Source organism: Hippoglossus hippoglossus, chromosome 5 (assembly GCF_009819705.1).
Source record: "Hippoglossus hippoglossus isolate fHipHip1 chromosome 5, fHipHip1.pri, whole genome shotgun sequence".
NCBI classification, from domain to species: Eukaryota; Metazoa; Chordata; class Actinopteri; order Pleuronectiformes; family Pleuronectidae; genus Hippoglossus; species Hippoglossus hippoglossus.
Genome location: NC_047155.1, coordinates 21,357,577 through 21,382,398, shown reverse-complemented (window position 1 = coordinate 21,382,398; position 24,822 = coordinate 21,357,577). Strand labels below are relative to the sequence as shown.

The following is a 24,822-nucleotide window of genomic DNA, read 5'->3' as shown; positions in this document are numbered from 1 at the left end:
AAATAACCAAAAAGGCTTTTTTTTGTCTTTGTGTGTGCACAGCGCAGTTAGAACCACAGTAGGGTTGGGAGCTTAGAGCTGTTAAATGGATATTGGTCAGATGAACAGTAGCCAAGTCAAATTGTAGTCTTGCATTGAATCTGTCTTTCTCTCCACTTGGTTCTTCACCTCAATTTGCATCTGTCTTTCTCCATTCTGTCACTCTCTCTGTCTCACCTACACAAACACACACACACACACACACACACACACACACACACACACACACACGCACACACACACAAAACTCTTTCACTACCTCCCTCTTTAGTATACAGAAGCCCATAAAGTGATAGAGCATCATCATGGGCTGTCAATAAAACAGACGGCAGTTTAGCTATCTGTGTGTGAGCACAGTGTCTGGCTCTGATAGCTGCAGACAGTCTGTGATAGGAGGAATGGCACTAAGATAAAACACAAAGGTATGTATGATGATAATCTATATGGAACTAATTTAATTGTACCAGCAGATTGGTTTTTTATCATAATTACAGTTTAGTGTGAAGAAAGCCAAAAGGCTAAGAAACATACAAACTCAGGAAACAAACATTAAATTCAGTTTAATTGTTATTGTAGCAGCACCTTCCGTCTGGTGTTTATGTAGATAAATAATACTAAAGAATCCTCATTGCACGTTCCTGGTTGCTGGTTACCTCCACCAAGGAGGTTATGTTTTCACCCCTGTCCGTTCATTTGTATGTTTGTTTGCTTGTAAGCAAGATTACACAAAACGACTGGGCGGATTTCCATAAAACTTGATGGAGGATGCAGTACGGATCAGGAAAGATCCCATTCAATTTTGGTGTGGATCTGGATCAGGGCTTGGATAGAGTGTTTTTCATTCAAATTCATGGCTTATTTAGGGAACTAATATGAGTTTGTGTGTAATTTGGTGCAGATTGAATATATTTAATGAGACTGTTTGGCCTTGGTGGATATTGCTTTCTGCTGACGAACCTGATGACTCTAATATCACAACACAGTAATAGAGAACCAAAGTAGTGCTACAGTAACCTTGGCAAAGATCTTGTACAGTGTTCATATTCAAACGTCATTGATACTCAATCATATTGGTACTAGTAATAAAAATCTTTAATAGTAATCAGCCCATATGTTTTAGGAATATACATTTCTTAAAGAACCAAAATTATATTTGCTCGAGGGGTGCAACTAATAATATATATATATTTGTTTTAATTTGTTTATTTATGGATGATTGATTTGTGTTTTTCTGGCCAATTAATTTAGTGTTTTTGTCTATAAAATGTCAGAAAACAGTAAAAATGTCAACTAGACTTTCCCAGATGTCTAAAACCCAAAGATTTCCCAATTGCGGTCCATTAAATCTGACACAAAGCGTTATGACTTCTGGACTAATTGATTCATGGTCAAATTGCTTCAGTGCTTATTTTATCTATCGTTATCAATGGCGTGTACAATATGGACAGATAAAAACCATTCAAGCAGCTTATGTGTGGCATTATAAAGAAGTGGGTTAAAGAATTATTGTAGTTGCAGGGCTCAATGAAGTGTAAGTGATCAGATTTCGATCAGATTTCTCTGTGTTGAATGGTGATTTTGTTTTGCATCGTGCACTCTCTTGCGTATCAGTGCCCTGGTAATCATTCACATGCCATGTGTGTTGTCAAACGTATTCACACAGGCCAACGCCTGAGACATCAAACCAAGGTTCTACATGCGGTACCTTAATTACTCTCTCGCTCCTCCTCTCTTTGCTGCTCTCTCGCTCCGCCTGTAGAAACGAGGCGCACTGGCCTCTAATTGGGGTCCTGATGTCAGATGTGCTTATCATACACATACATCTTTTTCTCTCTCGCTCTCGTTTCGTTTTACACTCGCTCTCCTTCCATCCATCAAGAATCTTTTCCTCGCCGTGCAAACACCGGTTGCATCCAAGTACACACACACACACACACACACACACACACACTTACAGTGGACCACAAACAGGAACAGTAATGCATCCAATTAAAGATTTGAAGCAGAAAAGACCCCGGTACAGTCTTAATTGGTGGAGATCCACCCCTGTATCCCTCTGTTTCTGTTTCTACCCCCCACTGCCGGTATGTAGATTCACACCCCGCGCGCCCACATGAAGGCGGGAGCCTATCCCTGAGGATCGGCGCGTGAAGACACACACTCGTTAAGGAGGCTGTGCACAGCGGTGTGCCCCTCACCCCTCTCCCACTGAGAGCAGTGTCCGCAAGTCAGCATGTGTGAAAATATGAACGTATGTTTTCATTTCACACAAGGAACAGTGTGCAGACTGGGCTAGAAAACAAGTGAATCTTATGGAAATTTTGCTTTTTTGCTCTCTTTATCTTAAACTGTATTCAGATCTGCACTGAACTCCTGATAATCTGCTGACATTCCCCAGAGGGGCTGTATGGGAGTAAGCAAATGTGTGACTGAGAGGCTCGGAATTTTCTCAGGAGTTTCTCCCTCCAGCCCTCCTAGTAAAAACTCTGGAGAATGTGCGAGTGTGCCCATGTGAGAAGACAGCTGGAGATCCTCCTGAGGATTCACCGCTAGCGAGTGGTCGTGTTGATGACATTAGGTGACCGACACAAAACTGGCTTAAGAAAACAAATATCTCAGGATGACAAAGCAGTGTCACACACATAGAAGATGTGCGCCTGCCCTCACCTGAATGCGAAATACATTTTCCAGAATTCATATCTGAATTCACATCTGAAAACGGCTTTTGTAAACAAGCTACTTTAGCTGTGAATGATTTTTTTTCTTCTTCTTTTCGGCCAAATTAATTTGCCCAGGGGAAGAGCCATCCACAGGCTGGAGATTCACAGGTCAAACACGCGTGATTTTACACATTTTGTACTCTGGGATGTATTACCTATACACATGGGCATGATTTATGACTTGAATCAAGTCTGTATTTCATGAAACATCGTTCTTTCATTTGTCTAATTACACTGCTCAAATGTGCTCATTTTCCCCCTGTCTGTCTTCTCCCGCCCCTACTGATGCAATGACATAATTCAATTCAGCCCCCGATGCCTTGCTGTAGCACAGATGCTCATTTCCTCTCCTGTGCTCCATTTAAGTAAGAGTAAATGTTATAGTGTCCATAGGGAAGCATGCACCTGCTGCACAGCCTTTTATCAGAGAGAAATTGTTTGGGTGCACAATTTCTGAAACACAGCCTCTCAATAGCCCAGCAGCTTGTGTCATTAGTCATCTATAGAAAAATGAAGCCTATTTGCAGAGTCTTGAGCCCCATTCTATTCTATTTTTCTTACCTGTTTGTAAGGCCAGGCAGGTGCTGCAATGAAAGCAAGGTGATATGTGCCTGGCTTCAGCAACTGCCTGTAGCCATGTAAGGAGATGGAGGGATGGAGGGCTGCAGTGGACGAAATGGAGAGGAAGAGAAGGGGCGGACGTCAGAGGATCGGAGAGATGATGAAACAGCAGCGCAGAAACCCCCACGATGCTCAGCTCTCTTCTCAATCCTCTCTCTCCCCCACTTCATGACTTAAATCAATCAGCGGTGACATGCATTATTAGTCCCTGCTAGGCAATCAGGCCTCTTCTCCTGAATGAGAGATGGGCCGTTTTTCCCTCCCACGCAGCCAGTAGAAGGACGAATGGCAGGTCGAGGGACTGACAAATGCAACTGGTGTTAAACAATTTCATGAACCCTAGCCTGAACAGTTACTTCCTTTATCTGCCCTTCAATAAACAGGTAAATACCCAAAGATGTCTCAGAGACATCACATTATCTGCATGGCTACTTGGGAACTCTGAGGAGCCTTCATGTGCGAAACATCCATAGCGTTAAAGCACAAGAGGGTGTACTTGCTCTTGTTTGCACTTGTTTGCGTTTCCCCTCATTGCCTTTAAGTGCAGTTTGAAGGAGATTTATTGTCCCCTTGAAGACAGACAGGTTGAAATGTGTGTTTTCCTGTTGGTTTTTTTTCCTCTGGGCATGCACCTTTAAAGAGGGTAAAAACACCAAGTGGATCAATGCCACACTACATGGCTCTTATTGGCATAATGGTCGGCAAAAGCACAGACAGCTTGTAAGTGCCTTCTGTCAAAAAGCACTCCACGGATCAGTGTTCTTTGAGAACACACAGTGAGAGGCACAAACACAATTACTTGAACTTACATAACCCACATAAACAAACCCCACAGTTACCGGCATCCACATTCATAAGGCCCCATATACTGTGGACAGCCTTGTACACACCCATTAGAAAGAGATAAACGTTGATGATGGGTCTGTGCACAGAAAAAATAGAAAATCAATTCACTGTATGGGCAGGAAGCGTTGTATTTTTGCCCACTTTGCATTAAAAATTCTGCTGACTGCACATTCCAATGGCACCATAATGAACAGCATTGCAGTCCTGAAAAGCAATGATGATGGGGGGAGGTGGCCTGCCTGCCTATGGGTGCCCACGTCTCACCTCTGCTCGTTTTTTTTGGCTGGCTTGAGGCTCGATCCGGTGAATCACCGCTTGTTGCACAGGGACAAGGTGAGCCTCTCGCTCCCTCACCCCACCCCCACCACCAATCTCACACATCTTCACACCTCCACAGCCACCGGGGCGAGTCGTAAATCTCCACCGTTGCACCATCTTTTGTTTCCATGACAATGCTCTGCTGATAATCTGCACTTGGGTCTCCTCTGGATGAACGTGTGCATTTGTGGGAGGAGGGGATTTCACCCCTGCTTTCTCTCAAAGCCGTGGAACACACAATACAGAGGAGAGACCACTCCGCAGCTCCGATTTTTTTTAGATTATGTAGTGCCATGACATTCATTGCAAGAAAAACTGCTCCCTTACATTTTTTCCCCCACAACTTTTCACATGCACGCTCTGCCTGCCTGTTGCCTGTGCTCCTCTGTCACATTTTATTCCACTGTTTACACACACACCTGCACACACACACGCAGAGAAACATCGCAGCTGATGCGAGCCTTTCACTCCTTCACCGTACACGTCGAGAGCAGCTCACCACAACAACCGTTGCTTGGAGACCGTCTGTCGGTTCTCCTGCGGTCACCATGCACTGTCGCCACGGTGACAGATGGACCTGCCTGTTGGAAGCCATCACTCCCAGCTGAGATCTAGCAACATGGAACACATACACACACACGCGGGAACTGTGGACAGACAACATAATCTGCTTAGTAATGGCTGCCGTTTAGTGACTGGTGAGCTGCCAGGTTGGTACAACAGTTCCTGTGTGTGGAAGGAAACTGTTGCCTGCAGCTGTGGGGCGCTGTGTGTCCTGTCAACCTGTGCAGAGTTCAGCAGAATACAATTAATCCACACCAGAGGTCCTGTGGCAATTCTGTGTCATGGCTTTCAAACGTACGGCCGTCTTCATTCCACCGCCTGTTATATCCAGTGCACACAAAAGAGTCAACCAGAGTAACAAGTTCTTTCCTCCACACGGTGAAACAAGACGACTGTAAAACTCAATCGATTATTATTTCTGCAATCACATTTATTGATTACTTCATTATTTTGGTTTCACTGGAATTCATAATAATCTGAGGACATATCATTAATCATAAAAAACACACATTAAACGTATTTACTGCCCTGTAGGTTAAATAGTCCGTCACTCTTCACTGTTAAGTGCCACAAATTTTAAGATTTAGTAAGCAGAATAAAATGAGCTGCGGAGGACTGGGCAATTTTTTGATAGCCGGGGGTGCAGAGGATTTAGTCAGCACTCTCTCACTCAGGCTGTCAGTGCAGGCCAGGCCCGATCGCCGCTCTTTTCTCCCTCTTGTATGTAATTAGGCCTGAAGGTTGGCCCAAACATCCACAATACCTTTTGATCTGGGAGCTTCAAGCACACTCTGGCATCCACGCACGCGCGCGCACACACACACACACACACACACACACACACACAGACCAATGTTATGCAAACCTCTGCACAGCTGTTTTTGCAGTTTTTATTTGTTTTAAGGCTGCAACTAATGATTTGTTCCTTCATCAGTCATCTGATTAACAGTAACGTGATAAACAGTTAATCAGTAGAACTCGATTATTTCATTTAACATCACAAAATTGTGAATAACTTTTAATTTTGCTGTCTGACCTGAAATCATAAATCTGCGTGTGCATTTGCTCGGGTGTGTCCATTTTGTGTATGACTGGTTCTGCTATAAAAGCTAGAGAGAGAGGGCCGGGACGCACTGAAAGACAACAGCGGCAGATCAGTTGCAGTAGATGGATGAATAATAATCAAACGCCAGCATGACACTTTGATTGACAGCATGCTTACCTCGAGACATGCATAGGCGTCTGATTTGGGGTGGGGGGGCTACACACTGCTGAATGAATGATTCCTATTGATTGAAAAAAAAAAAAAAAGGTGAAAAGGGGAGAAGGAGCAGAGGAAGGAGAGAAGAAATAAGCTGCAGACGCACCACAGCTGGGGCTGTCAGCTTTGAATGAACCCAGATGTCTGAGAGATAAAGAAGACTAGAGCATGCGTGTGTGAGTGTGAGTGTGAGTGTGTGTGTGTGTGTGTGTGTGTGTGTGTGTGTGTGTGTGTGTGTGTGTGTGTGTGATCTTATCTCAGTTTCCCCAAAGGATTGACACACAATAGTGGCCCATTTTCTCAGATCAGACACTGCTGAGTCTCACCCATGCTGTACATGTGTTACACACGAACCTGAGCTGTGTGTGTGTGTGCATGTGTGTTTTATACACCACTCATTCTTGAATTTTAAGCATTATAAAGGTACACACACACACACACACACACACACACACACACACACACACACACACACACACACACAGAGAACCAGTCTTGCATCTTCTCTTTGTTTGGATGCATTCCTTCTCCCACTCTCATTTCCATAACTTCATACAACACTTTATTTCACGCGTGCCTTTCTGTCGCACCTTCATCAAACTACGATGTGTGTCAGGAGCAATGCGTGCACGGAGCTGTCTGCTGCTGTGTGCAGCTACATGGATGTTTATCAGCATGTGGGGGTGGGAAGGAGACTGAGATGGAGGGAGGGAGGGGGAGAGGATGGGAGGGAGAGAGAGTGATGATGCTGAGGGTTGAGAAGGGAGGGAGGGCACTGTGCAGTGAGGTGAGAGAGGGAGAGAGAGAGAGAGAGAGGGAAAAAAAGGAAAAGACAGCAGGAAAGAGAGAGACGGGGAGGACGCGCCAACTGCCTATAGATGCTGGAGCCTTCGACAGCGGAGCGCAGCGCTCAGCGGACACAGGAAGATGGTCTCAGTAAGAGGGGAACTGACGGTTGCCTATAATTTAATGTTCAGTATCTTGGACTCCTTCTCCATGGGTAATGCTACGGCCAGGAACTCCAGAGTACAGCTCGCTTTTTCTCCTCTCTGCTCCTCTCTCTCTCTTTCATTCTCTAGATGTGTTGCTCTCCAGGATTCTGTCCTTCCTCCTCAACTCTTCACTGTCCTCCCTTCGAACACACACACTCGCTGACATTGCCGTCCGTTAGCCAGGGTCTGTAACGAGAAGCCGGCCGAGCCCTCGGGGCTGGCCCCACTCTTCCGCTGCACCAGTCAAGCCGAGCGCTGGCCGCGGCAGTGATGCAGATAGATCGCGCTGCCTGCCTCTACGCCCCCCTCCACCCCACAACTCCCTCCCTCCCTCCCTTCGTTGCTTCTCAAACAACCAGCCGTGGATGGGCGAGCAAAGGAACCAAAAGCAGGGAAAGCGGAAGAGGAGGGAGAAGGAGACGAGGGATAGAAGAGCTAGTTGAGACATTGTTTTGGAGTCTGCCTTATCTGTCTTTTTTTTCTGAAATTCTTTTTCTACAGCGTGGAATAAACACTGTCACTTCATTGGTAACGTTCTCTTCTCTGTTTCTCTTCTGTCTGCCTTCACAGGGGTGGCACCTGCAAAGAAGAGCCCCAAACTGGTAAGTTGTTGTTTTTTCTATCTTTCTAGTTCTCTTTTTTTCCCTGCCATCCATTACTCCCTTATCCTTCATCTCCATCTGTCAAAAAGGAAATATCCAGCTCCTTCTCACTGCCTCCTCTCTCCTGCTTCATCTCTACGTCCCCTCTGTAAGGTGGAACTTGTGCTGATGTTGTGGGTCTGTTTGTAGACATGGGATGCTGTGTGCTGTGTGTGGGGGTGGATCCCTGTAGCCTCACATCAGCTCCCCCCTCCTCCTCCTCCTCCTCTCCTCTCCGGTGGGGGCTGGGACGAGGGGCTTTGATGCCAGCGTGAGCTGGGTTGCTAACACGCTGATGATCGGCATCACGCCGGGTGCTAATGCTTGCTGCGTGAGAGTGGAATGTACGATCGCAACCAAGCAACGGCCTCGTTTGTGATTTCCGCTGCATTAATGCATTCTCACTGTTGACCCTTTTCTGACTGAACGTGTGTTTGTCAATTTTTTTTGCAGGATGATTTTGAGCTGGCACCTCCGTACAGAGATTACACTCGGAGGGTATGTGATGCCTTGTAGATGAGGTGGAAAGTTTTGGGTGACTGAGGTGTGGTGGTGTTGGTGCTTTAGATGTAGAAGATGATGGTGATGGTTTGACATATATTAGATAACAGAGGTGATGGTTGATAATGATCTTAATGCATGCATAGAGTTGTTCACTCATTATCTCATCACCACTATGCCTATAGGGGGGTGGGTGAAGTGTTTGAGTCCACAGAACACTTTTGGACTCTCAGGGGTAAACAGTGTTGCAGCCGAATCCAATACAATTTAAGTAAATGGAACAACTTCTTCAGACGTGAAAAAACAATAGAAAAACATGCCTTCATACTGCTCGTATGGTGTCACCCAAGTGTCCGGGAGCCCTGAAATTCATATTTGACTCGAAACGGTGTCATTTACACCATGTCATTACACGCCTCCACGAGCATCGCCACTTCCGGTCGTGGACTTTTAGGCTGTAAATGACCTTGTTTCGAGTCTAATCTGAATGTTGGGTCAGTTGGATGACACCACACGAGCAGCATGGAGGAATGTTGTGTTTTTTCGTTTTTGTTTTATTACGTCTGAAGAAGAGGTTGCCTTGGCTGCAACGCTGTTTACCCCTGAGACTCAATAAAGTGTTTTGTGGACTCAACCCTTCACCCACCCCTCCATCGGCATAGTGGTGAGTAGATAATGAGTGAACTTTTCATTTTTCGGTGAACCATCCCTTTAAGATAGCTGCCTATGCTGTGATGTATTGAGGTGGTGAAGTCTGGCCTGCTGGTGGCAAAGCAGGACAGAGCCGAGTCTCGGAGAAGCTGCAAGGATTTGTTTTCATTGCTCCGGCCCCTCCCCCCTCCCTCTGTCTCCTTAATAAGTTATTGGAGCAGGAGAAACCAATGTATTATAGCAGTCCTGGAGCACAGAGGGAGAGCACAGTGACTGCAGAAGGTCAAAGCTAATACATCTATAAAGAACAAGAGATTTGAAGTCGTTTTTGAAAGGGGAGCAGGATTTTGGATTTTGGATTTGGATGGAGAGAAAACAAGACGTAACGCTGCCTCAATGACTTATGGAGGTGCCATTTTGTTTGATGGAATAAAAAAGGCATAAAAATCATTTTATGTGGTCAGTGGGAAGCATCAGTCTTGAGTTCCGACTAAAACATAAAACAAGGCCGGCGTTTTGTGACTAATTGTATGAGCCCATTGATTTTTACTTTCACCACACAACACAGTGCAGTTACGCTCATAACGCTGATAGAGTGAGCGACTTAATATTTGCTAAAGCGTCGAAGTTCTTATCTTTTATGTCTAACCAGGGTGATGAATATAAACATGAATTGCAGAGGTGTATATTCAGGGAGTAATGAGTTTGAATTTATTGACATAAGACATAGCTGCGCTTTGAAAGCCAAACACTTTGATATCTGAGAACAGATGAGCCACTTGCCTCAGCTGCTTCAAGGTGTATGTTTTTGTGCATCCAGACATCGTGACTAAGGTCATGGGAAGGATTTTTTACTTCTGCTCACAGGGTATTTGTACTCGAGGTCAGGATTGTATGTGCTTTACTCTGCTCAAGCGCCGCTCTTCTCAAATCCTTGAGCGAGCGCTTAAGTGCCCATGTTATTGAGGGGCCAGTGGCAATTTATGAGGAGTTTTACATTTCTGGCTCCACCACGGAAATTCTCCCTTCATTTCAAACCCCACGAGTGCTTTACTCTCTGTGAATATCTTTACACATGCAGCAGGAGATGCAGTTTCTTGTTTATACATTCCACGCTGTTAAACAAAAGGAATAAGCAATGCACCCTCATAAATTGAGCCACAATTTCATTTCTCCAACAGCTGAATGACTTAATCATGAGAAACTATTGAGGTCTTTTTTTCTGCCTTTGTTTGCTAAAAGAATTCACCAAAATAAAACAGCTTGATTGTTCTTTGTGTTGAATAAAGCGGCAACACAACAGTGGTTGACATTGTACACTCATAGAATCTGTTTTTGCTTTTACCCAGAGGAGCAGAAATCTTTTATCTTTCTACTCCCTCAAAAAATTCATGTTTTCATCGTCTGTTTCTCTTCTCACAAACCACAACCCCGGTTCCCCCTTTTCTTTCCCACTGCTGAGCATGCATTTTTAATCTCCACCTGTCTGTCACTGCTGAATTCCGCCTCCATGATCTGCTTCTCCAACAGCCGTTATCCCGGAAGGACAGTCAGAACAGCTCCCAGCATAGCGTTTCCAGCCATCGGAGCGCCCACACAGACTCGCCCGTGCACCTGTCCCTGGCTCCGCCTCTCAACGAGAACGCCGCTCCCCCGCCGCCCTCTCAGCCCCTGCCAGGCCTGCCGCCCCAGGACATCCCGGCAGACGGGACCATCCAGAGAAAGCCGGACCCTTTTAAGATTTGGGCCCAGTCCAGGAGCATGTATGAAAGTAGGCGTAAGTATATACATTTTCGGTGGCGGTTGGATGAGGGCTGCATGGGGCTGTTGGCTCACTGGTGTGTTTAAAATGGTACAGCACGTTTTGGAGAAGCGAAATGGGATGAGAGACGCTGTAAGTTCCGTGCATGTAAGTAACTGCTTTATATTCTTACACAACAGCGACATTAACCCGACCTGTTCTTGTCCTCTTGTCCTGAGATGTGGTATCAGTTTGGTGCTTGGAATGTTCTAACATGGAATCCTACAGTTAACCACACTTCCATAAAAATGTAATGTTCAGTGTTTGTGGACATTGTTTTAGAGAAGTGATGATTCAAGTTGTGAGTGGTCGTATTATTTATTTTGCCTACCTTCATTGATATAAATTGGGTGGATAAAATAATGGAAACACCTATCAGTATCATGCAATATACTTCAAAAACATCACAAACTTATTGTGCGTTCATGAGGTGTCTGAATAATCCGAAGAAATTTGTTTCCAACTGGGAAAATTTACGTGAACACCACCAAAAGTCGTAAAAGACAACTCGGAAAGTCAGCAAAAACTTTGATACTTGAGTTACATAGTGGCTGACGTCATCAGTTATAAAACATTTACCTTTGTTGGTATTGGAAAGAAGTGTTTAGGTGATATTTAAATGCTCTTAACACAAATACAACACGTTCTGTTTACCGTGTTCTTGTTTTTCTCCCACATTCCGACTTCTAAGCACATGAACCCACCGAAGTTGGAACAACGACTTCACAACTTTTAGACCTCCCGAGAAGCATGTGAATAACACTGTAAAATCTCCAAATAGACCATACAGTTAAATCAGCACCTCTTTAAAACTGTTCAAACAAAACTGAACTTTGCAAACATTGCAATCTGGATTTATTGCAGGACTGTTGCAAGACAAGTCTAACTTGGTGTAATACTGCTAAGATGAAAATAACATGAAAACCAACTCACCTAGAATTAACAATGGAAATAATAAAGAATTTAATGTAATGTTTACATGTTTAGTTTATAATAGTTAGCAGTTTGGGAAATAATCTCATTGATATTTTCAACCAACAACACACAACATGTTAATTAGTCAAATTTAGCTTTTAGGCTGGTAGGCAGATTTGTTTTACTTGGCCAGGCTGGCTGTTTCCTTCCCCTTCAGACTTTGTGATGAGGTAAAGCTAATCACTTGCTGCCTCTAGCTTTATACATATCACACAGACATCATCTAAATCTCAACAGGAAAGTGAATCAGCACCATTTCCCAAAGTGACAAGTTCTTTTAAAGTTCTTCTTTCATTCAACACCACAGCATTGGCTTGATTTTGGTCCACATGATGGTGGTCCAATCCTTTTTACTCTACGCCACTTTGGTCCAGCTGTCGACTTTGGCACCATTGACACACTTTTACACCAGACTTCCCTTTAGAGACACATGGACATTTAATTAGCAGCAATAGTGTAGTGGATGTCAGTGAATTTACGTATCCCCCTCCTTGTCGAGTCTTGCCAAAGCAAGGGGATAGCTCCAATTAAAAAGAATAACCCTCAGATCCACTGTCAAGTTAGGGAAAAAAACAAAGGAGTCTGCGAGCGCTGAGAAATGTTCACGCCTAATCTAGTAGCATAGACGCCTGTTGGGAAGCTGTTATGAAGTGCTGAGTGGACAATAGTGTTAGATTTAAAACGAAAATGAAGAATGGAGATGGAGAGTGGAAGAAACAAAAAGCAAGGGGAGACATTTTGTCTACATACCTGTCCTAAGGTGATGGAGTCTTAAAAGGGTTTTTTCTTAACTGCGTGAGCCAGTTTGCTCAGTGCAAAAAGGGAGCACAAAGGATAATGAAATCCAAGTGACATGGCAACACATAGAAGGCGATGAGAAAGAGAAATGTTAGGGGAAGAGAAAGGTCAAGCATTGGGAGATCAAGAGATTGTGAGTTATGTATAAGAAGGAACAAAGAGAATGATAGGGAGAACAGGTGACCTGTAGCAGCAGGTGTAAATCCTCCACTTCCTCACACTGCACCTAGCTCTGCTCCTAAAAACCTGCAGTGTACATCCCATAGGACTCAAGCCTCAGCTACAGGAGGTACATTCCTGGAGACAACATTAGCTCTAATGAAAACTTCTGCATAGATCAAGCTCTTCAAATGCAATGTGGCAAAATAATTTGCAGAAACTCTGCATTAAACACCTGCAAAAAAAAAGCCAGACACGTTGGAGAAGAACTTGATTGTTCCTTACTTGCCTTCATTTTAAAGTTTCCACTTAAAACCCCTCACTGTTCCAACAGCCCATGCTTTTTTATTTGCAGCCCTAACATTCATAGGTCTGCACAGGTCCGGCCACCTGATCGATCCCCTCACGCTCAGTTGCCTTACCTTGGAGATCACTCATGGATCTATTAATCGGCAGGAGCAGGGTGTAACAGTGCAGTTGACCCCCCTGTGTGCAGGTGCAGATTGCAACAGTTAGCCCCTGACTTCCAGCTCCTCCACAGTTACAGTGTGATAGATGGGAAGAGATAGCTGAGCTCCGCAGGGATTTTAACTGTTGACCGTAGGAACAGATTGGAAGCAGGCTGCTCACGCCTTCTGCCACCGTGCTGACTCTCAGTGGCGGTTGTGGCCTTGGCAGCGGCAGAACTGTACTGATGCAAAAGGAAATCTCCCTGGGAGTTTGATCCCGGGTGCGTGTTTGTCAGTCAATACAACACAGCTGCGGCCGTACAAGTGCATGCACATACATGCATAAGTGAATAAATATACACATTCTTAAAGCAGATACGCTCGTGTGTGCTTCAGGAGGAGGCCACATTCATGCACACTCACTCGTTCGCTCCCCTGGCTCCCCAGTAACCCCCCTGAGGCTCCCCTGCCTCATGAACCATGAGCTGTCAGTCGCTGCAGTGCAATACTTCTTTTATAGCACATCACCTTTCTAGTGACTAGCACATACAGGCACACACAGGCACACACACACACACACACACGTTTCTGTCTACTATGGATGGGAGTGAACTGTGAACTAGACCTACTCACACCCTCTGCTCAATAATTTATAGCCCATCCCGGTATGTATTAGCACCTGTCTTTGGTGGGAAGTGCTACTGAATGTGGGCAAGAGTAGAAATGGAGTTGCATGTCACACATCACTTCATAAAAGAAACAGCGTGGACCATTTAAATACTAATGTCCACTCTGCGGGAAAGTCACTGAATAATTTTTTTTTTTAAAGCTAAGACAAAATAAAACTGTGCTATTTCAGACATCAGTGGGGAGTTGAAGCCTGACCATTTCTAATTATGGAACCGATGAATGAGAGTGTTTTCTTTTGATAGTTTATTTAAGCCCTATACCTACGCTCTTTACCCAAAATAGATCTTTTTTATCTCTTGATGGATCTGTTGTTTGTTCTTTCCCCAGAGCCTCCAGACAGACTATTTGCACATAGTGCCATCTTAGTGACAAAGCTTAGAACAGTTGGGAGGATGATTATTTGCATGTTGACATAAGAAGGCGGATGGTTTGATTCCCTAAGGGTATCCACTGTGGCCCCACCGTTGCCTGCAGCCCTCTATATGACAAAGCTAGAGCATGATATTTTGAATGAAGGGGTTTAACTGAAACTCCCAAGAGTTTTGCTGTATATTCACACGGCGATGTAAATGATAATATTGTTGATTTTACAGTTCCAGACTTCCAGGAGCAGGACATTTTCCTGTGGAGGAAGGACACGGGGTTCGGCTTCAGGATTCTCGGAGGCAATGAGGCCGGAGAGCCGGTGAGTCTTTATCCCTCTCAAACTTTCTTTCATAGCTGAATCCCTCTGTTTGTATTCCAGTCGCCTCAATTTTCCGTCTAAAACTCTGTGAATCTATTAACTCTAACTGACAAGTAACCTGCATGATGAAAAGGAGACTGTATTCCCAGCACCGGTCAGAGCAGTACGATTTTTCACTGCATCTGTTTTCTATCTCTCCTCCTGTGTCGTTCTGAGCTTCTGTGCTGCATTCAAATTCAGATCAGTGATTTCTGCAACACAGTTACTCTTTGATCTGGCCTACGTAGCCTCAATCAGTCAAAAAAAAAATCCATCTCGCATGCACTGCTTTTTTCTTTCCTTTTATAAAGAAGCAAAGTTTTTGGATCTTGTTCACTGGTCTGCACTGCGTTTTTGAGAGGGGAAAAAAAGATATGATTTACTTAAGAGTTTGGCTCGGGTGACAAATATCGCAGGCAGTAAAGAAGAGTAAAGACATAATAGTGAAGTTTAAATCGCAGCAGACATGTCATCTTTATAGCTGCTGTGAAAAATAGGATGCTTTTAAATTCTTTTCATAATTATTTGTGTGTGCAACTCTTTTATTCAGGAAAATGCATTTTTCCCATATGTAACCTAAAAACTAAAGCACACAGCTATTGGCTGTCTTTACCCATTCATGATCACAGTCTCATCAGTGGCATCCATCTGCTCTGGTTGTATAACAGATCTACATTGGCCACATAGTGAAGTTCGGCGCTGCAGACGAGGATGGGCGCCTGCGGTCGGGCGATGAGCTGATATGCGTGGACGGCACAGCGGTGGTGGGCAAGTCGCACCAACTGGTGGTGCAGCTGATGCAGCAGGCAGCCAAGCAGGGCCACGTCAACCTCACTGTGCGGCGTAAAACCAACTACACCGGTAAGAAGCAAGGAGGGATCAAGACCAGGGAGTACAACTTGTTAAATAACTGCTGACGGGTCAATGGTCAATGTTCTCTCCAGTAGTTGGTTGATAGTTCAAAAAGTTCAAAAAATTGCTCAGACTGTGTTATTTAAGGCAAATTTATTCTATACATAGGCGTATATTTACTTCAGTGATTCCAGTCCAAGTTGACTTGGTGACACCCACTGTTACCTTGGTAACAGTAAGTGTGATTCAGTGCTCCTTGTTTAATTATGCTGCTTGTTTACAATGCAGCCAAGCAGCTTCACATTGTTCAGATAAAGGAGTGAGTTTCTTTCTATCACACCCTGACCCACGACCTTCTGCTGCTCACAGCCAAGTTGTTTTCCATATGGCAGCAGAGCTCAGCACAGTTACCTCCCTGAGGAGCTGGAAGTGTGCAGCCTGTAACTTCAACATAACTCACACTGAGATCATAGAAATATGTCAGAGTGAGCAGCTGTGAAACACTGAGACAATACTACACTGGATCACATGCATCCCTAGTTTTCATTGAATCACTTGTGCTACTTGAATCCAACATGGGAATGGTGGACCCAGCCATGTACAATATATAACTATTAGTATAGAAATACAATATATAGTGATAATTACTGAATATGACTGCATTTAATGGCTATTGCAGAAAAAATGCTAATCATGAATATCATCATAACAACATTATTTGATTACTATCTTAAGGATTTTCATTAAATACTATATTTAAATGACATTTAAAAGAAAAGGAAATAAAAATATAAAGATTTTTTTTTTTTAATGCATAAAACCCCAAAAATGTAAAGGCTGAAGTGAATTTATGAGATTACCTCCAATTGTTCCTTTATTTGCAACTATTGTAGTGTCTGTTCCAAACATGTGTGTTTGAAATGGGCTGTTTGCTTTTGGCCTGTGGTGTTGGTGGACTGTTGCAGCTTTTTGTCTGAAACTGTGAACGTAACCTGCAGTAAAACTAAAGAGCAACTGCAGGACTTAGTCTGCACAACCCTGACGCCACAAAGACCTGTTCACCTGTTTATTCAAAGTTCAGTGAAGCCTGAAGAGTGTCAGTTGTGAGTCAGTTGTGGTTGCGAAAATGTTCATCATTGTGATCCATAACGTAACTTACGTCGATGTGTCCCGGGCCGCTGCTGCCACAGAACGCTGGTTGTCTGTTTATTCAAAGTTTGTTCATATTAAATCTATTGCGTGTCCACATCACACCAAATTCAACACTGCACCTAAAATACACATGCCAACTGTGAAGCCGATAAGATGAAAGGTTCTCTTGATATGTGAGCCACACACAGACATTTCTGGAACTAGTAGATAGATATTTACCTTGACAGTGTCTGTTTCCTTGTAGTTGCTGTTATCATATTCAAGCATGTCAGTAATTGTGTTTGGTATGAGTGTGTTTTATTTTAAAATCATTTACTTTACTAAATCAAAATCAGATGTCTTCATTTGTATTGATTCCAACACCCCAGCACATCCACTGATGCAACAGTATTCAGTCACTGAACAGCCCTCAGGAGCCAGGGGCCTGCTTTACTGTGTGCAGGGGTTCCCACCTCTCTTTCCTCAGTAATAGTCTGGGTGTGTAGCGGCAGGACGCACTGGGCTGCCACCGCGTGTAAACGCCCCCGCCCCATCACTACCTGTGCAGCGCTCTGCTCAGCAGCACTCGGCAGCAGGCGATAAAGAAAGGCCCATAAATATGATGGAGAGGGTGGTCAACCCTCAGCCCGATGACAGTGGCCAGACATTAGTGCATTGCCGCTCCCCCGTCTGCCTCTGAGCGCCGAGAATATGAGGCGCCGTCCTCGAAGCAGCTCTACAGGAAATGAAATGTCCAGTTACTAGAGGCGGGCTGCATCTTTAGTTCATCTATTGTTCAAAACAGATCCGCGAGGAGATTGTCGGAGAGGCTCTTCTCCCTGAGCTGTCGTGCCAGCATGTCTTTTATCATATCAAGAGAAAGTGGCTTTGTTAGGAGAGAAAAACGTCTGTATTTATTTGCAATCTTTTTTATTTTCATATTGTTCAGATGATGTTACGGTCAGCTGTGTGGTCATATTTTGACAGTTTTGTTTAATTGTTATCTTGTCTTATTATGCACATGTATCTCACTCAGCTTTTTCATCTCCATTTTCTCCTGAACACATCCTCTTCTTGTTCTCCTGGGGTCAATATGCTGCTTCTTTTCTATCTCACCTACCAAGTCTACAATTTGTTCCTGTTTATTTCTTCCATAAATCCATCTGCTCTGTCATTTTCCACATGATTACCTCTCCAATGCTAATCGGCATACCTGCATCCGTCTCACTTTATCCTCCTCTGCCTTCTCCAGCCAAAGCTGAGGGAGACGTCCCTCCGTCGCCAGCATCCTCCCACCACAGCAGCACCCAGGCGCCCAGCCTGACGGAGGAGATAGGCAAGCGCACCCCGCAGGGCAGCCAGAACTCCCTCAACACCGTCAGCTCCGGCAGCGGCTCCACCTCCGGCATCGGCAGCGGGGGAGGGGGCGGAGGGGCCGGGGGCAGCGGCAACACCGTCGTCTCAGCCGTGGCCGCCACCACCTCCTCTCAGCCCCTCAATGCCAACTCCACTGCCTCCTCCACCTTGCAGCCATACGACGTGGAGATCCACCGCGGCGAGAACGAAGGATTCGGCTTCGTCATCGTCTCGTCTGTGTCGCGGCCTGAAGCCGGCACCACATTCGGTAAGAGATGCCACACCTGTCTGTTTTCAGTGTTCTTAAAGTTACATTTCATCTTTCAGGCACATTGTTGTTGATTGTACATACAGTACATACATGTCTTTACAAAACTCAGTTCCAAATGACACAACATGAAACACACTCTTTGGCTTTTCCTAATCACTGGAGCCTTGTATCTTCCTATCTCATGCGCTGCCTTTTAATCATCTGTAAAATCACTGAGCACGAAATAGCCTGAGAAGCTGCACATATTCTTTCTGGCTGTTTACAGTCCCACCAGATCGATACCAATACTCTTCAAAGAAGTGCTTCGTCTTTCTCATTTTCATCTGGGCCTGTCTAACCGAGACACCCAAACCTTTTCTTTCGCCTGCTGCTACACTCACACAAGGCCTTCGTAATTAATCACAAGTGAAGTGGGTCTTACATAAGGCACTTGTATTATTCAGCTGAGCTTAAATGGATTCTGCTGAGGAGGTTAGCGTTGAAAGACTAATGACAACTTGATGAGAATGAGAGCGGCAAGAAGGATAAATGGGGGAAATGATCGATGTAAAGTGGATTTATTTATTTTATGATGTACGATCAGAGAGATGCAATGACTCCAAATTACTTTTTATGAAGATTATTTTACATGTATTTAGCTTTTAGTTAAGACCATATGGGTTTTTTAACCTTACAATGGTGCCGCTGTTTGATCTCACACATCCCTGCAAAAATAGATTCTGTTCAAATTGACTCTTTTTTGCTTTTTACAAACTAATAATTTATTTTCTGCGATGCACTCTTGCCCCGCTGTCGTGGCTTCCTGCCCACACCACCGTGGCATTCCACTGTTCCCCGTGCTCTCGTCTCTGTCAGTGTGGGTGGACTGAAAAAAACTGAAATGCTCATCTTTTCATAAAACGGGCAAAGCTCCATTTCACGGGCCAGTGTAGAAAGCACAAGCAGACGGTTAAAGCTCCATTTGATTTGACCTGACATGTAAAAATCTAATGGAAAGTCAGTGGCAGCATGAAAGTTTCGAACTGAATTTGATGTGTACCAAGTCAGAAACTAGTCAACCCATACTGTTGGTTTTCAGAGAAGCACTTCTTTTGTTAAAAAATGTAGCACCTTGGTATTTCTTTTCTCTTCATCACTCTGTGTGTGATTCTACACTTTGTATTTTTACAGCTCAGAATGGATGGATTCAGTTAAAGAGGCAGGAAGAGGTCAGGGTTAGACAAGTATGTAGAGGTACAAAAGAACCAGAACAGAGGCAGTGGATGAATGAATGAGAATGAAAAGTCAGACGGGGAAAGAAAGGAGTGATTGCACACTTGCTCTCTCTGCAGTGACTGATGCAAAGAGAGAGAGAGAAAGGGTTGGGTTGCAAAGAGGCCTCTGGGTAGTTGAAGCAATGTCAGCTCTGATATATGATTGTCGTCTCAAACCTTCTGGAGGTGCAGACATTGGAGATGTAGACAACACATTTCATACAAATGTTCTAATGATACCAGTTTTAGAAACGTGATGCTGCAGCAGATCGAAGTGAACGAGGGGGAATGAGACGTAAAGGGTGGAGGAGGATAGACACATGAATGTTGCATTGAGCTCAGGTTCCTCACTGCTTAATTTGAAAAGCCAATTTACAGGAAAAGTACTAAGAATTACAGTTTGACAGATTCTTTGCGGAGCTCGTTGAAATTTGCCCTTCTCCTTTTGCCAGCGCTTGCATTTTGTTCTGCTGTAACTCTGATCAGCTTCTCTCAGCGACTTTTGCTCGGCTGGCTGTTGAATTAACACAGAACCTTCTGATCCTCTTTCTCTGCTCCGTTCCCCCTTTATCCCTTCCTTTTCCTTCTCTCCCTCCGCTCACAATCCAACAACACTTCACACTGAATCACGCATCACATGTCAATGGTGACCGTAGCTGGCAATGCATGTGTTGCCATGCCCCACAAAATAGGGCGCATCATCGAGGGGAGCCCGGCAGACCGCTGCGGGAAGCTGAAAGTCGGCGACCGCATCCTGGCCGTGAACGGATGCTCCATCACCAACAAGTCGCATTCTGACATTGTCAACCTCATCAAGGAGGCCGGGAACACCGTCACGCTACGCATCATTCCTGGAGACGGTGAGTGGACGGTTTAAGTCAGCCTTGCAAATTCAGCTCTGCTATTAAATGTGATTTAATTTTTTTGTCTCATCATCATAATTTATATTCCCATGATAAACTGCTGCAAAAATGGGGGCACCCTCAAGGACCCCCAGAGGTGCCTTCAAGGGAGGGGGAGGAATCTTGCTAACCGGCACATTCTGACATTAACCCATTCAGCTGGTAGCCTTCAGCCAAAACTCAAAATAATTTCTACTAGTCAGCAAGAGCTTGTTCCTCAAGGTTGTCCAAGTAGGAGTGCAGATTTTGCATGTGTCTCGGCCCCATGTCACGATGATGGATGTCAAACAGAACAGTCATCAGTTATTATTAGTGTTGTTACAGAGACTGAGTATATTTGAGGAGCAGGACTTGCGTCGTTCCTCTCATGCCTGGTGCTTATGTATGCCAGTAGTGTTACATAAAGCTCGGCGATCCTTCACTTGCTTTCAAAGGGACTGAAACGCCCCCGCAGTGTTGACAGTACTCTTCGTCAGTGGGGATATTTGGGAACTTTCCCAGCCTTTGCATTTCTGCCCTCAGCGTGACTGCGCTTTTAAAACATGCAAGAGTAATGTAGATGTTCTGTTATTCTGTGTGTGTGGTGGAGTGGGGGGGTATGTGTGTGGTCCAGGTATAGCTCATGTTGTGGAGACCTAAATCTATTTACACAGTCACATAATAGGGACTTGTCTTACTTATGATGACAAAAAAAGTCCCCGTAATTTAAATCATTCAATTTAAAGGTGAAGACGTGTCTTTAGGTTTAGGTTTATGTTGGGTTAAGGTTTAGGTGAGGTTTAGATTCAGGTTAGCTTAAGGTTAGGTTAAGGTTAGGCTTAGGATAGGGTTAGATTTTTTAGTTTGGGTGAGGAGAGCAAGTCAGAACCTCTTCTGTATATTTTGTTGTGTCTTTTCTGCCAAAGTTTTTTAAAGGAAGTTTGTGCACGTTGTGTTGTGCAGCTGAGAGCTCACTCTACTTTGTCCTGACAGATCACCCTGGCATGCTTCACAAATACTGTTTAATTAAATGTGTGTTTGTGTGTATATGCGCGTGAGGAAGGCGATACTCCCTGTCAACCTACGCGCTGCTAGAAATTGTATCTATTTGTCCGCCACTCGTTGCTTTTGGGCTCACTGCCTATGGATGAAGAGTGTTGTTTTTTTTGGTCTTCCTGCGGTTGATGAGAACGGTGAGACAAAATTGCTCCGCCAAGAAGAAACACAGAGGGAGAAATAACGGCATGTGCCTTATCGGAATCGTCCGGTCTGTGTTTACCGGCATGTGTCAAACAAAGCGCCGCCGCCTCACACGCAGACCGAGAGAGAGTGACAGGGAAAGATTGTGGCTTGCGTTGCTGAGTTGTGTCTTTGAGTGACTTGTTCTCGTCACCTGTGTTTACACATGGCTGAGCAGGACTATTTTTGTGTGAATCATTCCTGTCTAAACTTTCCGACGTTAATAAATACGATCGCATGAGGTTCTTCCAAGGTGAGGCCGGGTTCAGCTTCTTTCCATTGAGCTCCCCTCTCCCCTGCGTGGGAACACAGATGGAGGGAAAACAGGCATGACACTTCCTAATGCACACACAACCTGCTAATGCCTTCATTACAGCTTATGCCTCTGCTGCACAGCCCTCCAACTTCTCTTATCTCCCCTCCTTTTCTTTCCCTCTCCACTCCTTTTTCTCTTTATCATTCTCAAAATCTCATTTTGACTGTACCATTTCTCCATCCTTCCTCTTGTCCGTTCAGGACAGAGGACATAAAACGAAGGCCAGAGACAAATTACAGAAACAGCTCAGTGCTTCTCCTACGCGTCGTAAATGTTTTCAAGCGAACCAGGGGAAAAGAGGCAGCGGCCTGTGAGCAAAATGGAAAGATAGAAAGAAACAAAAGCTTTTTCGATAAATTTCCAGACAGAAAACAGTTGCAGAGGAGCTAAATGGAGAGGAAGCAGGATGAGAGGGTTTTGCCAATGAGCAGATGGAGGGGCGAATAGGGTTACAGGGACAAGCTAAGGAAGTGAGAAATGAGCAACAGAAAATGTGTGAGAATGTAACGCAGACCCACAAACCTCCTGCTGAGGCCCGACCTAAAACATCAAACTCGAAGGTTCAACCCCTCCACGGTCCAAAAGGAAGTTCGCCCCAGCCACACTGCAGCTCGATTGGTTGACTTTGTTCTCTCTTGGGGGAACGGGCAATCAAAGAGTTAAGCCAACAGGCTTTGAAGGGACTGGTGGAAGTGGATGAGATGAATAGATGAGAGAGTAACTGACCGTGAGAGGAATAGGGAGGAGTGACTTACAGAGGAGAGCAGAGGAGAGTTGTAATCAAATAAAGGATACCTCTAGATGGCCAAGAAAGATTAGGTTGTTAAGGAGAAGAAAGGATTCTTTACACGGCAAGAGGAGAGTAATGATATGTGTTTCTGTCGTTAAGGCCCAGCGTGATTCATTGATAACTCAAAGTAATTGAATCAAAGATAAGAGACGGAATAACCAGGAGCCTTTATGGCCTTCGCTGCGCCAAGTGATGGTTCACATTTAGACAAGTGGAGCATCAGTCCAAAATTACATGCTCACCATTTCGAAAATAAACTTGACAAAATGACTGACAGCACAAAGGTGAAGCGCTGTTTTCAAATCAGTTAAAGACCCAATCAGCAAGTGGTTGTGATTGTCGACTAAACCGCTGCCCCAGAGTTTTCAAACTAAACCAGGGCCAAGAGCAATTCCAGACTTCTCCTTTTTAGCGCCTACGTAAACTACTGGAGTATTGTGGACGGCAGGTGTATCCTTAGCAGAGTTGATGCCTTTCCAAATGAAATCTTGGTGTATGGATGCAGCCTCGGTCCCCGTAGGTCAGCTAATGTTTGAAGGTGACAGCTGCTGAATCTACGCCATGTTCAAGCTGGAAGATGAAAATGTTCCATGTCTAAAATATGGATTTAATTCCATCACATAGATTCTTGTGAGACATTTCTAATGGAACACTTTTATGCAAATTCTAATGTACTGAATTAGAAGCTGTATGGAAAAAGCAAATGTCACTAAAATTTATTCAGTGCAGCTTTTAAAAGTTTGATGTTCGCTGGAGGCAAAAAGGCTCTTGGACAGCGTGAAAAATGTTTTGGACTTGCTGCTATGAAACGCAGTAATTTGCCAAATCAATTCTTGAAATGGTTTTCGCTTTTCTTTTTTTCGTTTTAATTATTTTATATGAAGCCAATTTATTTGCTTCAACTTGCCAAAACCAGTGATTTTTATTCATGTGGCAGTTTCAAAATTAGCCTCACATTTGTTAATGGAAATGTACTGACAGCTTCTTTCTTTTCCTTTCGTTTCTCTCGTTCCTTGTTAGAGTCTTCAAATGCATCTTTGTTGACCAATGCAGAGAAGATTGCCACCATAACCACCACTCACACACCTCAGCAACAGGCCGCCCCGGAGGCCAGGTAAGGAGCATGCTGGGAAACGAGTGCTTGGGATATTTTTGGTCAAATAAGAAGAAATTTTAAAAGAGACCTTTTATGTTTTTCTTTATTTTCTGTCATATGTGTAATGTTGCAGTGTTAAATGTCTATATTAAAATGGCTGCTGTTTCAAATAATGAGGTAGACATATGTGAAAGTTATTCCTGTGAGACTCAGTGAAGCTCAGATGTTACACTGAACTCAACTAACTGGTTGCAATACTTTTTTGTACTTCAGTGATTTCCAGATTTCTTTATATGGTCATCTGTCCAACTTGTTCTCCCAAAACAATCTATTGAGTAGTAGGTCTTAATTTGGTCCAGTTTGCTATCCAGTTTTTTGGTGACAGCATAATACCATTTTACCACCAATGTTAGCTTTAGTATTTTGGGACAGTAGATTTTTCTCCACTTAAAGATATAATGTGTCACAATTATTCATTAAAATGTCTAAAAATAACTTTTATATATTTAGTTGACTTGTGTAGCCTACTTACATCATCAAATATGTTGCAACAATATTCAAACTCAGAGAAATACCCGATTGGGGCCTGAGTCATATCAGGTAGATTTTAATCAGAGATGGTGGTGAATACAACAACTCCCATGATTCCACGCTGGTTCATGACATTATCAAACTAGGTCTTTTGTTATTGTCCTGATTGGGAGACCCATAGAGGCCATAGTTACATATTGTATGTTTATGGCAACATTTTAGCCCATTTCCATCAAACACAACTATTCAAGGAGCAAATATAGAAAAATGTTTTTATACGGGTTGTGTTTGAAAGACTAAATCTACCGTCTCACAATAGGCAGGTTTTATTGTTGTTGCTCAGTGTAGTACAGTCC

At 44.0% G+C, this 24,822-nt stretch overlaps 1 protein-coding gene and 1 long non-coding RNA gene across 10 annotated transcripts in view; one reads left to right on the top strand and one right to left on the bottom strand.

The window, feature by feature from the left end:
* magi1b (membrane associated guanylate kinase, WW and PDZ domain containing 1b) overlaps window positions 1-24,822 on the top strand; it is a 140,423-nt gene that overhangs the window by 103,781 nt on the left and 11,820 nt on the right. For 5 of the 9 annotated variants that reach the window (XR_004613788.1, XM_034584762.1, XM_034584760.1 and 2 more), the window contains 8 exons: window positions 7,932-7,963; window positions 8,456-8,500; window positions 10,685-10,931; window positions 14,620-14,711; window positions 15,419-15,611; window positions 17,986-18,357; window positions 20,270-20,473; window positions 23,860-23,953. Coding sequence is in view for 8 of the 9 variants with exons in the window: in XM_034584762.1 (XP_034440653.1) it covers window positions 7,932-7,963; window positions 8,456-8,500; window positions 10,685-10,931; window positions 14,620-14,711; window positions 15,419-15,611; window positions 17,986-18,357; window positions 20,270-20,473; window positions 23,860-23,953 (1,279 nt within the window). In the remaining variant the exon portion in view is untranslated. The remainder of the gene's footprint in view (window positions 1-7,931; window positions 7,964-8,455; window positions 8,501-10,684; window positions 10,932-14,619; window positions 14,712-15,418; window positions 15,612-17,985; window positions 18,358-20,269; window positions 20,474-23,859; window positions 23,954-24,822) is intronic. The other 4 variants (XM_034584765.1, XM_034584764.1, XM_034584761.1 and 1 more) reach the window with 3 other exon arrangements.
* LOC117761129 lies at window positions 11,460-24,183 on the bottom strand. Its single transcript, XR_004613789.1, has 3 exons — window positions 24,173-24,183; window positions 23,259-23,266; window positions 11,460-11,853 (listed from the first exon to the last, which is right to left on the bottom strand). It is a non-coding gene; the product is annotated as an uncharacterized LOC117761129 (long non-coding RNA).